Source organism: Lissotriton vulgaris, chromosome 6 (genome assembly GCF_964263255.1).
Source record: "Lissotriton vulgaris chromosome 6, aLisVul1.2, whole genome shotgun sequence".
Lineage (NCBI taxonomy): Eukaryota > Metazoa > Chordata > Amphibia > Caudata > Salamandridae > Lissotriton > Lissotriton vulgaris.
The window spans coordinates 1,258,304,771-1,258,319,256 of NC_141694.1; the positions used below are offsets into that span (position 1 = coordinate 1,258,304,771).

Here is a 14,486-nt window from a genome sequence, read left to right on the forward strand (position 1 = left end):
GTTTTTCAGTTCCAACAGTTGCTAAAAAATTTCTGTAGGTCTAGGTCCAGTTGTCCTAGCGAGAGGTTGTCTCTAGAATGTACCTTAGGTTCTCGACTTTGAGAACTGAAAGAAATCTTGCTATGTATGGATATTCCCTTGCTGGTATGATGTTCCTGAAAGGATGGCTTCTTGTTTACAAACTGATTTCCGATGCAGCCTCTTGGCATGAAGACCACCCGGTGCCCTTGTGTTTCCAACTCCTGTTGTTGAGCATTCTGGCCCTCCTCTTTTCTTTTTGAGGGTTTCTTATCATGCTACTGATCTCTACCTCTAGGTTTGTTTGGCCAGCAGATATGCTCTTTATAATATTCCGACTGAGAATTGGGCTGTGATCTCCTTAAAAAGACTAGGGTGCAATAGGGAGAAGACACTTCTCTGGATGCATGCCGCATCTTTATGACACTCATCTTGCTGCACTGCTATTCCAGGTCCCAATAGCTACTGTGTCTTATAGTAAACACAGAAGACATTTATATAGTATGAATATTAAAGTTATTGTGAACAGGTGAGAAACATTTCCATGTATTGTTCATAGATTGTTTTACATTAAACCCTATAATTGGTGATGACCTGAAACCAAAGAAAATAATTCAATAAAACAGTCTGATAGATCAAGGGCCTACCATCTGGCTAGAAAAGTAATTGCTAATTTTAAATATGTTTGCCTCTCTCTAGAGACAACTCAAAGTAAACTACTGGATGCAGGAGCTCAAGCGTCTGGTATTGAGGTAAGTAGCATAACGCTGTGTCTCACCAGAGAGCCTTTGCCACAAGGAAGGGGCAGCAGTTTACAACATGTTTATCAGGATCTAAGATGCCTAATTTGTTTTATTTAGAGTGCTAATTTCCCGGTTAGCAGAAGGGTTATGTAGAGAGACAAACTGAATAGTTTGTTAGAGTTTCTATGGTGTATTAATGTTATGGAAAAAGCTCTAGAGCGTGAGTGTGAAATGCTTTTATGAGTACTCTCTTGACCATGCAGGTATTACAAGGCAGGTTTCTTTGTGTTTGAGATACCAACTGATACATGGACGAAAGCAGAGAGGAGTAACAATGTCAACACACCATATGGCAACTAAAGAGGGATTCTGGGACTGCCCTTTGCCTGTGTGGGAGAGCTTCCTTTTAGTATTGGCCTGATGAAACGCTTGTCACAGTCCAATGTATTTTGTGGTTATGCATATTTCTTGCTGTTCGAAATTGTTTTGGAGAGTGTTTAAAAAAAAAAATCTTTTGTTTTGCTCCTTTACTGCTGCCATCATTATGGAGTGCATAAAGCTGCGCTAGATCTTGTGAGTGGTTGATTGAGGGGTAAAGTGTCAATTGCTTTGCTCAGTAATTTTTTTAAACTGCAAACACTTGCAGTGTTCAGAGTTTGGATTTTCTATTCTGACTTTATTATATGGCTTTTGAGAGCCCTCTTTTCAGGAGGGGCTGCCTTAGGGAACCTAAGGCCCCTCCATACATGACTGTGATGTTTCGGTGCAGAACCAAGCGCCTTTTTAATGCATTGCCAATGTTTCAACTTGGCCATGTGCCTATTGCATTATATTGTAACTGCATTTGTATAGCGCTTACTAACCTGATGAGGCGTCAAAGCGCTTTTTCGACGAGTAGCACGCTACTCCGGGACCCATAGAGGATTAGTGTTGAATTAGTATCGTGAAACATGCATGTAAATTTTAAGTGGTGGATAGGTTAAGCAGTTATTTGTTTTCGGAAGAATAGCAGAAGGATAGAAGAGGAAAAAGGGGTTTATATTTATATAGCGCTTGTTACCCCTGATGGGGTGTTGAAGCATGCTACTTCTGAAACCCATAAAGGATTAGTGGTGAATTAGTATTGTGAAATATGAAAGTAATTTGAGTGGTGGATATTACTCAGTTATTTGCTGTGTGAAGGATAGCTGAGGGATAGAAGGGGTAGAAAGGTTTTCATTCATATAGCACCTGTTACCCCTGATGTGGTTTTGAAGCACTTTTTTGGCAAGTGGCATGCTACTCTGGAACCCATAAGGATTAGTGTTGAAAGTTAGTATGGTGAAACAGGAAATAAATTTGAGTGGTGGATATGTTAGTCAGTTATTTGGATTGAGAAGGGTTGGGGAGGGGTTAAAAAGGGGAAAAGGTTTGCATTTTTATAGCACGTGTAACCCTGATGGGGTGATGATACGCCTTATTGCCAAGTAGCACACTATTCTAGAACCCATAAAGGATTAGTGGTGAATTAGTAAAGTGGATATGAAATTTGAGCAGTGAACATGTTAGTCTGTTATTTTGATTGAAAAGGATAGTGGAGGGATAGAAGAGTGAAGGATTTTTTTCTTTTTCTTTTGTTTTAGGTCATAGCAGTAGGAGGAGGCTTTGGGTTGAGTAAAAAGGGTTTTGGAGGGGAAGAGTCAGAGGGAAGAGTTTAGAAAGGTTTGTTTTGGGGATCGGTATAGTAAAAAAGGTGTCAGATGATGCAAGGAGGGGTAGAGTAGGAGAGAGTCTAGAAAGGGTTATTTTGGGGATCATAGTAGTGGTATGGGGTTTGGGATAAATGGGAGAGTGGATGTAGAGGATATATTGATAGATTTATAGGTTAGAGATAAGGTAGTGCATTGGAAAGAGTAGTAGAAAGAAGTTTGAGATGAGTCAGAAAGTTGGGCTAGAAGATATATTGAGAGAAGTGTAGGCTGAGATATAGGGTAGTGCATAGGAAATACTAAATTAGAAGAAAGTGATAAATATATAGATCCATAAGTACATTGAAAGTATATAGATGCATAAAGGAGGTAAGTATATGTAGATTAAAGCTATTGATAGAGGTACAGGATGAGAAATAGGGTAGTGCATTGGAGATGCTTTTTCAGGAGAAAAGTCAGACACACAGATCCAAGTACATGGAGGTACATCGATGCACAATTGAAGTAAGTACGTGTAGACCAAAGATGATTTTTTTTAACAACAAAATTATTCTACATGTTTATACAGAACAATACACAAAGATAGGTACATAACTACAGTGAACATAAATGTTTATATACAGAGGGATATACTGTACATTTCTGTTTGCTTATGGTGCTCATGTGGCTAAGACTCAATTCTTGAGTAGTTTTCTGAAGATAAGATGGTTGTGGGTGGATCTTATGTTGGGGGGTAATGAGTTCCATAGCTTGGCTGGTTAAACACAGAGGAATGTGCCACCTATGTTTTTTTTTTCTTGTATCTTGGGATTTTGAGGCGAGATGCCTCTTTAGAGAGGAGGTTCCTTTGTTGAAAGTGTTTGGTGATTATATTCCTGATGAAAAGTGGTCCCGTTCCATGTATTGCTTTGTGAGTGATACTAAGTAGCTTGAACATGGATCTTCGGGCAACCGGTAACCAATGCAGGTCTTTCAAGGCAGGTGAGATGGGGTCTCGCAGTTTGATATGCAAGAGTAGCCTGGCAGCCGAGTTCTGAATCAGTTGTAGTCTTTTCATGGTCGTTAAAGGTGATCCGTGGTAGAGGCTATTGGCTTAATCGAGTTTCCACAGAAAAAGGGAGGCAGTAGGTCGGATTTTGTGTGGAAATCCCAAATGAGGGAAAATTTGTTGCAGGGTTTTTCTAGTGACAAAGCTTGATCTTGCTAGTTTGTCCACTTGGGCATTCATCGATAGTATAGAGTCCTTGGTAATTCCTAGGTTTATTACTTCCTTTAATACTTTAGGCGGTGATCCTAGTTCATCAGGCCAGGCGACTATGTATTCTTCCAAGTCTTCATATACTTTTCAGACAGCACAGCTCAGAAACTGAAAGGTGTAACCTCTGCTCACTGCCAACTATAAATTATGCTGTGAGAAATGCTGAGTTATTGATATACATTGAACACAGTGCAAAATGCATATAAGCAGACACATGGTTCTCCGTTGTATTTTTATGACAACTATATTCATGTACAAACATAGCAAAATTGGTTGTTCTACAGTGTTGAATTTCCTTTGATTCCCAACATGTATGATTCTGTTACATGACAACCCTGAAAAAACATGACATGGTATTTAAAAAGTTAACATATTTGTGTAGTGCCTATTTGCTTAGTAAAGTATATAACAAAACGTAACATAACATTACATTGGATTGACATTTAGGAGATATACACTCATGGGAGCTTACAACTTAGGGGGCTTAAAAACCACATGTTCTACCTGGCCCAGGGTGCTGATAGGTATGACCGCTGCATGCTTCATGGGGTCACATATTGCCTACGTGATGTAGCCATTATACTTCTCACATGTGCCACTGTCTCCAATAAGGCTGTTTGGGCCAAAAGGGGGGCAGCACAGACCACAGACTAGCTTGTTCGTGTGAAACAGGCTGCTTTATTGGAAACAGGCTCACTTAACATACAAGTTCCCTTGGCCTGTGACATACAAAACAAAACCTCACTAAATATTGTCTTCCTACTTTACCCCCCACCCCCTCCCCTAAACATGTTCCCCCTGCAACAATTATAAACACAACTTGCAATTTCCTAACCTTTCTACAACTAACTAGGTAAACTTCTTATGTTCTTTCATAACTGTAACTATACATCATTATACCAAAACTGACCTAGGAAAAACGCCCCAAAGAAATATAGCGCACCAATCCAGCACTTGTTCCAGCGACAACACCAATACAAAATCCCCCCCCGATGCACCTGCTCCCAAGAAAACTACCTTGCTGAAAAAGTAATGAGATTTCCAACAACAAACCCCGCAAAAACCAACCAGAAGTTCGTTCCCTAGGGAGGGGGGGCGGGACAAAGCTAAACTGTCCAGTGTCCTCCCTGACCGGCTATTGTGTCACAAACACCAAAATGGTGGCTTGTGACACAAGATGACCGGTTATAAAACCCCCAAGCGCAAAACTAGCCCAACCCAAGCCCAACAAGCTGAAAGCAAGCCCAATGGAGCCCAACCAGCCCATTGGGCTCTGGCTGCCAAGCCCAAAACTAGCCCAGCCCCAAGCCCAACAAGCCCAACGCCAGCCCAATGGAGCCCAACCAACCCAGTGGGCTCTGGCAGCCCCCGGCCCAAAAACCCCTGGGGGGGGGGGGCAGGCCTCCCGCTGGTCGGCCACCCCCCCCAAAGCCCTATTCTCTGATGTGGCTATTCATACTGCTCCTGCCTCCTTATAGCTGCATTGTTACATGCTGCTAACCGCACAAGGCCATTGTTTCCCTATGCTGCCTAAGTGTTGCCACTGCCACATTTCTGTCGTTGTTTGATTTGTGATGGACAACACAAAGCTCTGTTTACTGGCCATCTGCAGATACCGTATTGTTTTTAGACATTTCTTATCCTCATTTGTTTGAATTTGTATACATCTGTAAAATCTGCTTGACTCTCACATGTTTATCTCCCTGGATTTGCTTTCAGCACTTTAAATTGGCTGCTTGGAGCAAGCTCTTTTTATTAGGGAACGGTTGAAACTGCAGCTGTTTGTATTACCTATTAATTACCAATTCTTCAAAATATACATAGAGCAGATGTTGACTTCACCCAACAGAGTACTTCTCTTACACCTCAGAGTACAGTTGTTTAGTGTATTATTCTGCTTCCTATGCAGTGTTGAGTGTTTTACATATCAAACATGCACTATATCATGCAGTGGCAGCCGGCATGGATTGGGGGAAGAAGGAAGGGGAATGTAAAAAAATGTAAATAAAAAACAGTAACCTTATCGCCGCATCCCACCTCTCTGCTCTGTATCTGTCTGTTGGAACAGGAACCAGGAAGCACACCCAGGCTTTCCTGACCAATCAAAATGCAGCATTGCAGCATTGTGATTGGTAAGCACCCAGGCTCCCCTGACCAATCACAACGCTGCAATGCAGAGTTGCGATTGGTCTGAGTGCCGTGGTTCGGCACTCAGACAGGGACTGGTGGCCTGGGCATGTTCTCCGTCCAGGCTGTAATGCTTTTAAAAGCAGTGGGGTGGAACTCCTCTGCCTTTGCAGAGCAGCTCCCACTGAACTCATGATACATTGAATTCTTTATCACATAAATCCATTGAATATCAAAGCAGGCTTTTAAAAAATATTTTAGTCAGGATTCAAAATGCAAGCCAAACCTAATGGCTATATCATTGTTCGTTTAGCTTCCGTAACAAAACTATATTCAAATGGGCAGGAAAAATAAACATTGCTATTAAATGTATCATTCCTAATGACTATGATGAATATCCATAGTCTGTGAGCAACTTAATCCTCAGGTAGAGTATCCATGGGACTCTAGAACAAGTATAAGAGATTAATTTTCTGTCTTCCGGAAGGAAGTGTGGTATATGGTGGTCCCTCGATTGGATCCTCCAGTGTTGAATGATTGACTGATGCCCTCTTTTGGTATCCTCACAGAGGCCGCTGGGATCTGCACAGGATAAAATCCAAAATAGATGTCTTGTACCTTATGGTGGCCAACCTGAAAGGGTAAGTGGAAGGGGGTGTGAGTGAAGGGGGGATGCGAGTAATTAACAAACTGTCACTATTGTCCTCTGCTAGTAGACCCACTATAAGCACAATGTCATCCTTAATCAATGGGGCATGCTTCATAACAAAAGACCCTAGTTTCCAAAGTTATCATTTGCATGCGTCCTCAAAATGGCTTCAATGCCTTTTTATTATCAAATCAAATTCAAATTTAAAAAACATTATTTTTCCCAGATTATCCTCCTATCTACTAGCACATTCCCTGCAGATGTCACATTGATCCTTCCTAACCATATAGGCGTGCTTCATACTTAGGCCATGCCTCCCACTGCTCCTTGTTAGCCAACTACTACCTTTTCCTGTTTTTTCTCGTCATTTCTGGATGTAAGGTGCAGTTATCCCTCTTCAAATCCTCTCCCATCTACTGCTCCTTATTCCTCACATTTTCACCGAAATGGATGTAGAATAGAACAGATTAATCAAACAGCAACTATTGGTGAAGGTGACTCTGCGGTCCATTTTACCATCACGAGAGGATATTTGTACCATAAATCTACAGAATGTATATTTGGAAAACCAGGCTCCTGAGCACTCAAGAGGATTTCTCAGATCTAGATTGGTCACAGAGCATTAATTGAAAGTTCTCTCTTTTGGCCTGTGATTGACGCTTACAATCCTCTTGATAGAGACCGTGCATGTACTTGTGAAGGATACCTTATCTACAATTTCAAAATGGCTGTCTATTTTGAGAAAGATCAAGCAAAACGTTCAAGTGCACCCTAATGTGCCTGGGTTGTCATTGACTTGTGATCTCTAATAATACCACCACCATTTGAAGCACTGTTAAAGATGTTCTTTTTGAAAACATTACAATTGCATATGAGTCAACAGTTTAAAAGATAATGAAGCATAGTGCAATAGATATAATAACCCTCCTATGACCCTATTACAGAGAGGACGCTCTTTTCCTTTCAGTAGGTGTGATGTGCGCAAACAGGAAAAGTGTGCCGTTTTATGAAGGGACAGCGGCGAACTTGTGGTGCAGTGGGGGCAGCACATTCAAGTGAAATATAGAGTAGCTGTTTAAACGTTGCTCCCTGTTTCACTATGCAGGTGGCAACCCACCTGCACTTTTAAGAGGGATTACATATCCCTTTGTCGAGAGCCCCTTGAAGGCGGGTGCCGTGAGGGACTGCACCCACTTGCAAGGGGTTGACTGGGAGGGGCCCATAGGAGAGTGTGATAGAGCGTGCAGTTCACCCGGGTCACCTTTTTCCCAATTTCCACGCACTGGGCCCTGGCGTGCATACAAATGACAGTGTTTGCGTGAACCGGGTGATTTTTCCACACGCTACTATGAGTAATTCGGGGGGTGACTCTCTCACCACTTACTATTCATGTACCTGACTTACCACAGGCACATTACTCCTGATGGATCAGGAGCTAGCAGTGGACAGGCAACAAGATTCCTAACCAGGAGTAGAATTTTAATACACTTAGTACATTTATCCACACTTTATAATGTATAATGACCACAGACACCTGATGGGTTTTCAAAGTTTTATATTTATTTATTTATTTATTTATTTATTTATTGACATTTGTAGAGCGCGGCGAATACCCGTGGGCGTCTCGGCGCTAGTTAAGGGATGGATCAGCAACTGGGTAAAGAAGATATACAAGGCTATTGGTCAAATAACCACGTCTTTAGCTGTTTGCGGAATGTGAACAGGGAGGGACTTGCTCGGATATGTGCAGGAAGGGTGTTCCAGAGTCTAGGGGCGGCAACCAGGAAACGCCTGGTTATATGAAGAATTTTTAGAATGAATATGCCAGGATAATGAGGCAGATACAAATCAGTACATCAATGATTAGAATTAAAGCCACAATATAACTATGGATTAGGGCAAGTACCATTAGGGTATTTAGGGAATACTACAGAGTATGAGTATCAGGGAACACGCTATTCAAAACAGGCTTAACCTAAGGCAAGGGACATGAGAAGGGCCTAACATGTGCACTAATATTCTTATTCTAAACTTTATGCTATTCTTACTAAGTTCACGGCAACCATGCTAGAGGGAAGGGAAAATGGAACACACTAACATAATACGACAATTTTAATAATATCCTACAGGTAGGGAGAGAAGTGGAACATCACTAATAAACAATTGCATATAAATCACTTTAAAGGTGATAGGGCAATATCACAGGCAAGAGTGCTTTATTAAGAAGAGGAAAGGTAAGAGTATAGTCAGACAGACACCTACATAGAATATTTACCTAGGACGGGAATGAAGACTAACCCTGGCCACGGGTCAGTTGTGACAAGCTCGGGGACAAGGACCCTCAAGGATTCAGGAATACCAAAGGTGAGCAGGTACAGCTCATGGACAGTCAGGACAGGATACCCCTCAGGATTTGGGTCAGGACTGGGCTCACCATAGGGCACGACCAACACCTGCAGCCTCGGATGCAACGCCTGCGTTACCCCCTCTTCTGCACGGAATCCGCCAGTAACCCTGATTGGGTTTTCGAACCTCCCCAGCAAAGTGCTTCGCCAGCACTTAGGACTATTTCCACCCCTTGGAGTTTGTGGAAAGTGTAGACAGAGTGCTCCGCAGCGCTCTGTATCAATCACCTATAGAGTTCGTAGGGTCAGTGACAGGTCTGCTACTCGGACAAGTCGGACAATTTCTCTAAGCTAAGCTAGGCTAGTTATACGCTTTTGGGACCCCTAGACCACCCACAAATGTTGCAAGTGACAAGTTCCCAACTTATGATTGGTCAGGAGAGGTGGTTATGTCATGGTTACCACCTATAATTCTGTGTTCCCACAATGAATATTCAATTTTTCATACCCGCCCCTTGCGTTCACGTTCCCAGGCATAGGAATATGGAAAACAATGAGAGTGTACAGCGTATAGAAACAATGTATCGTTAGCTAGGTAGATATCAGCATCTTCTCCCATGGCCTAGGTAGGTTCCCAGGCGCATCTTGCTTCAGGAGCCAGCTGGCAGAGTTTGGCTTCTGCGCAGTGGGGTTTTTCCCTCATCACGTGTGCGGGGAGTTTACAGGCTTCAAAATGGATTCCATCTCCCGACCCCAGCCCATGGATGCGTAATACATGAAAAGTAAGCGAAAACAAATTAGAAACACAGACAAAATGAATACACTGTATACCTGGTAATTCTTCACTGCACCCCTTACTTTATAATAACTATAGCATTAAGTTTAAGGCGAAAAAGACAGATGTGCAAAAAGCAGCAGGAGTGGGCAGAGAGCATGGTTAAACATAAGCGGCCATTTTCAGTAACAATGCGCATGAGCAACAAACTCCCTCCAAAATGCGAGTGTGTCACATCACGTGGGTATGACCGACGCATGCGCAGACTGGATTTTCTGCGAAGCGGCCATTCAGTAGTGCAAGCTGTGTTATTACGGAAAAACACATAGGCAAGCCTCCTAAGGACACCCGCGTGTTGGGGAAAAAGGCGAAATAAATGACGGACAGGTTGAATTAATATTATTACAAGTTAGGCGAGGGTTTTGAATAAGAGCAAGTCGCTTTACGTGCGAATCCTTGCTCCATCAATTGCGCCACTGTTTTGTGGCGCACTTTCAGTGTGCCTCCTGACAGCTTCCTTGCCTTTGGGCCTGTGTACATAATGCGGCATCGGTGCAAAGATAAAGAGATTCCCTCAATTGCAGGGGTCCACACCCCAATACACATGAGGGATTGCCCTCTAGAGATAGCACTGCCGCTACATGTACGCAGGCACTATCGGTATTATAGAAGGAACCGAACAAGCATCTGCAGCCCCTTCTGAAGTACTAAAGTAACCTGGGGGTGCACAAAGCGTGTGCGCAAGCCCGTTGCACCAAGGGGCTGCTTTATGTAACACGGCGCATGGTAGTAATAATCCAGAACCGATAAATATATATGCAGATAAGCATTTAGTTTCCCACAGTTGAATTAAGCTGCTAAATTAAGTTAAAAAATACAGAGTAGTCAAATTCAGAGAGCATGGAACACAGCAAAGACCGGAGGTTGACAGAACAGCACAAACAAAATGGGAAACAGCGTTTACAATGCAACTTTCACCATGCAGTACCTTTACCACGCAACTTTTACAACACAAGTCGTTACAACGACTTGCGCTGGGGGGTGCTGTAGGATAGGGAATAGTTTAATTTACTATCCAAAACCTTCCCTACTATCCACGGGGACTGGAGTTGGAATAGTAAAATAAACTATTTACTATCCAGCGCCCCCCAACGCAAGTCATTGTAACGACTTGCGTTGTGAAACCAGCGTGGTAAAGGCATGCGCTGTAAAAGCCTGCGTAGTAACGACATACATCCAACGAAATATAAGTATTTATTGCCAAGGCCCCAAAGTGTTTAACAATGAAAATTCTTATTGAGCATATGTAAGTAAAGTATTAACAATTGTGGAGGAGAAAGAATTGTATCTTTGCCCCAAAACTAAGGTAAAATGTGGTTAGGAGGTATATGGGAGGACTATTGAGGGGAACTGGAGGGAAGGAAAGAAAAGGATAGAATAGGTGCGAACGGGGCTTTTTTTATTAGGGCGAAAAAGCTGGGGGATCTCTCATAGGGGCATGATTGCCGTAATTAAGGTTGTGGCTTAAAACACTTAAGCTAAAAATCTGTGCTCAGCATAGTGTGCTGCCCCACTGGTATTTTGCTGCTTCTGTCCATTCATCCAGATATATAACACAACAAGTAGCATTACACCTACAACAAGCCAGGACTATTGACATTGTCAATGGTTGTAAATTGCATAAGATAAATCACCAACAACTATGACTTTGTTGTATATAATATTGAAAATGCTACTGATCTTGTGGGTGAGGTTGTGGCGTAAGTCTAGAGCTGCCGACTTTAGAGCTGAGAAAGTGGGTTCGAGCCTGACATTGGCACAATATCTTCTGATTCAACAAATGAATATGTCCTTGTGTAATGTAACTGGTACTCATGTAAAGCGCTCCACGTTTGTGCTGTATACAACTGAAAACTTAGTTTCCTTGAAGTTACATCAAAAGCAGTGATGGCTAGTACTATTGCAGAGTTAAGTTATTTTTTTTTTTCACAATGAGTGTAAAAATGGAGAGCCCGATAGGGACCTGTCTTGGCACTTGCTTTTAAGAACTGACAGTGCTCAGCACTAGCAGGACCCAGCCCACTTAAAGCCCTGGGTGTGAAGTAGGGTGGGAGGAGTGATGTAGGAAGGCCGGGCGGTGGGTAGAAGAATGGGTGGCAAGATCTTGTGGGAGCACAGGCATCTCACTAGAGTCTGTGGGCAACCAGCGCAAGGATGTATTATTCTTCAGTGAAAATCTGGGACACATCAGATTAGGAGGAAACTCCTAAGGAATATTATACAACATGTAAAGCATTATCAGCGACCCTGCCACAAGAATTCACACAGAGTTCAAAAGACACATGGTGCTTCAATTTGATGTTTTTGCCTGACGCGTTTTGATGCCATGTGCATCTCATCAGAGGCGGCTTCAGTTTACAGTTGAGATTGGCCCTCTTTTATTTTCATGGTTGCATGCAGGTATTACTTTTACCCTCTGCGTGTTTGTGCAGATATCTTGATGCATGCTGGGAGCTTGAGTTTCTTGATGGAGCCTTTTCTGTTATTCCTCACTGTAAAGTCATTACAGCTTTTCATTTTCCTTATTGGATTCGGCACAATGCGAAGCACCATGTGGGGCGCAAGACAAACATGCCGGATGGCAGAACTCCAAGCCGAGTGACCTCCCAAGCTTAAGGGCAAATTTCGAGAGAACATGTGAAGCGGCGGCCCCCGTCGCGGGAGGAGAATCATCTCTCAACCCAGAAAAAGAGAGGCTTTGTCCAAGAACTTATCTGTAGCGTAACAGCGCTTGGAATTCGTCTTAAACGAAACGCTCCGCATTGTGCCGAATCCAATAAGGAAAATGAAAAGCTGTAATGACTTTACAGTGAGGAATAACAGAAAAGGCTCCATCAAGAAACTCAAGCTCCCAGCATGCATCAAGATATCTGCACAAACACGCAGAGGGTAAAAGTAATACCTGCATGCAACCATGAAAATAAAAGAGGGCCAATCTCAACTGTAAACTGAAGCCGCCTCTGATGAGATGCACAGGGCATCGAAACGCGTCAGGCAAAAACATCAAATTGAAGCACCATGTGGGGCGCAAGACAAACATGCCGGATGGCAGAACTCCAAGCCGAGTGACCTCCCAAGCTTAAGGGCAAATTTCTAGAGAACACATATATATATATATATATATATATATATATATATATATATATATATATATATACACAGGAGCTAGAGCCACTGGAGACCAGTCTTAGAAAGGTCGCGTTGCCTTTCCCTCTCTAGCTCCTCATGGTCTATTTCAGCATTTATAGAAGGATCATAAGCAGAGAAAGGGAAAAGGAAAAGAGATAAAGGTTATGGAAAGAGCACAGACAGAAAGACTTTGGAGAGAAATTAGAGTGGGTGGGTACAGAGAAGACAAAAAAATGGAGGTGGAAGGAAAGAGAGGAAGAGGAGAGGAACCGGGCTAGTCTGAAAATATTTGCCTGTGCAGCTTTTAATTTCCAATCCAGTAATGCGATCGGTGCCAGTAAGCTGTGATATGTTAAGGATTGTGGCAGAGATCAAGAGAGCAAAATGTTCAATGGAGTAAATTGCTCCTATATTGGCCATACATTTTCCATCCTAGCAGTTCCACATGCATTGTTTGCTCCCTATAATCAAAACATGCTGATGAAACACAAGGGGAAAAGTTGTCTCTAACTCTATTGTCTCTCATCGCAGGGGCACGGTTCTTTGAACTATAGTTGTCTGGCATGAAGAGTGTGAAAAGTATAAGACAAGTAAAACAAGAGCAATATTAGGCATGACTGAAATGGAGAATTGTTATTATTGCATGCAAATAAGATAGTGCTCTAAACAGACTAGAAACCTATGGGATTAAAACCTGGACATTGCTCTTTGGTTAGTCATCCATCATATGCCTTAGGTGAGCAAACCCTTCCAAGATATTCGGGCATGGATTGGCAAATTTTGTGGCACAATCGTGGAAATTGTTTGGCACATTTTGCAGCACCTTATTTTGTTATTCTGCATATAATAATACCCCCCTTGGCCTGTTCTTTGCCCCATGGGTTGTGGGCCCTAGATTGCAATCGGTAAGTACTGAATTCTGCTCCATTTTAGATGTGATAATAAGGAATCTATCAAAAGTAGAGAGAGAGGAAGAGGAATAACTAGATTCGCCGTCCTTAATTATACAATTTTAGCAAAACAAAGAACCCAGTAAATTCAGAAAGCATAGCGATGGACATACCCTCCACTATAAGAGAAAAACCCGGTTTTTCTTAAAGACCCCTCACCCACCAGGGTTGCTCCTTGGTGGCATGCTTCATTATTGGGGTTCTTCCCGATCCGCTGCGGATCGAGGCGTGCTTCAACCAGACACAATACGTAGGAAGCACTTTTTTGTTTTTTGTCTATGATGAAAACAATGTTGTGGGAGGGGAGTAGAGTGCAGGTGCTAAACAAATTTAAAACACCTGACTAGTAGGTCACCATTATTTTAATCCCACCTCTAGTCGGTAAGATTTAAAATCAAGGGAAAAGAAAAAGAAGGAAACTGATATCAATGAATCTATTTCTTGCTTATCTGGTCAACATGTTTCGAGCCTTGCCCCATTGGCTCTTCATCAGGACCTAAGGAACCTACTTCCTATCGGTACCACATCTCAAAAAGTTTCTAAATAGGAACGTATCAAGTTACAAGTCCTGCAAATCACACAACCTACATATGATTTTATTCCCAGGATAATGTCACTGCATTACCATAAAAATGAGAAAGAGGGTAGAGTTTCAAAACACTAGCTGTGGCTGACACAAAATAATGTTCAAAGCAGTGAACATACGAAACACCCAGGTGTATTTGTGCTTCTAAAATGCACAAA

General features: G+C 42.4%; 1 protein-coding gene across 1 annotated transcript in view; it reads left to right on the plus strand.

The window, feature by feature from the left end:
- Nucleotides 1-14,486, plus strand: part of LOC147708724 (uncharacterized) — a 222,161-nt gene that overhangs the window by 24,946 nt on the left and 182,729 nt on the right. Inside the window, exons 7-8 of the mRNA XM_086925770.1 lie at nt 718-770; nt 6,404-6,475. Of these exons, the coding sequence (XP_086781896.1) occupies nt 718-770; nt 6,404-6,475 (125 nt within the window). The remainder of the gene's footprint in view (nt 1-717; nt 771-6,403; nt 6,476-14,486) is intronic.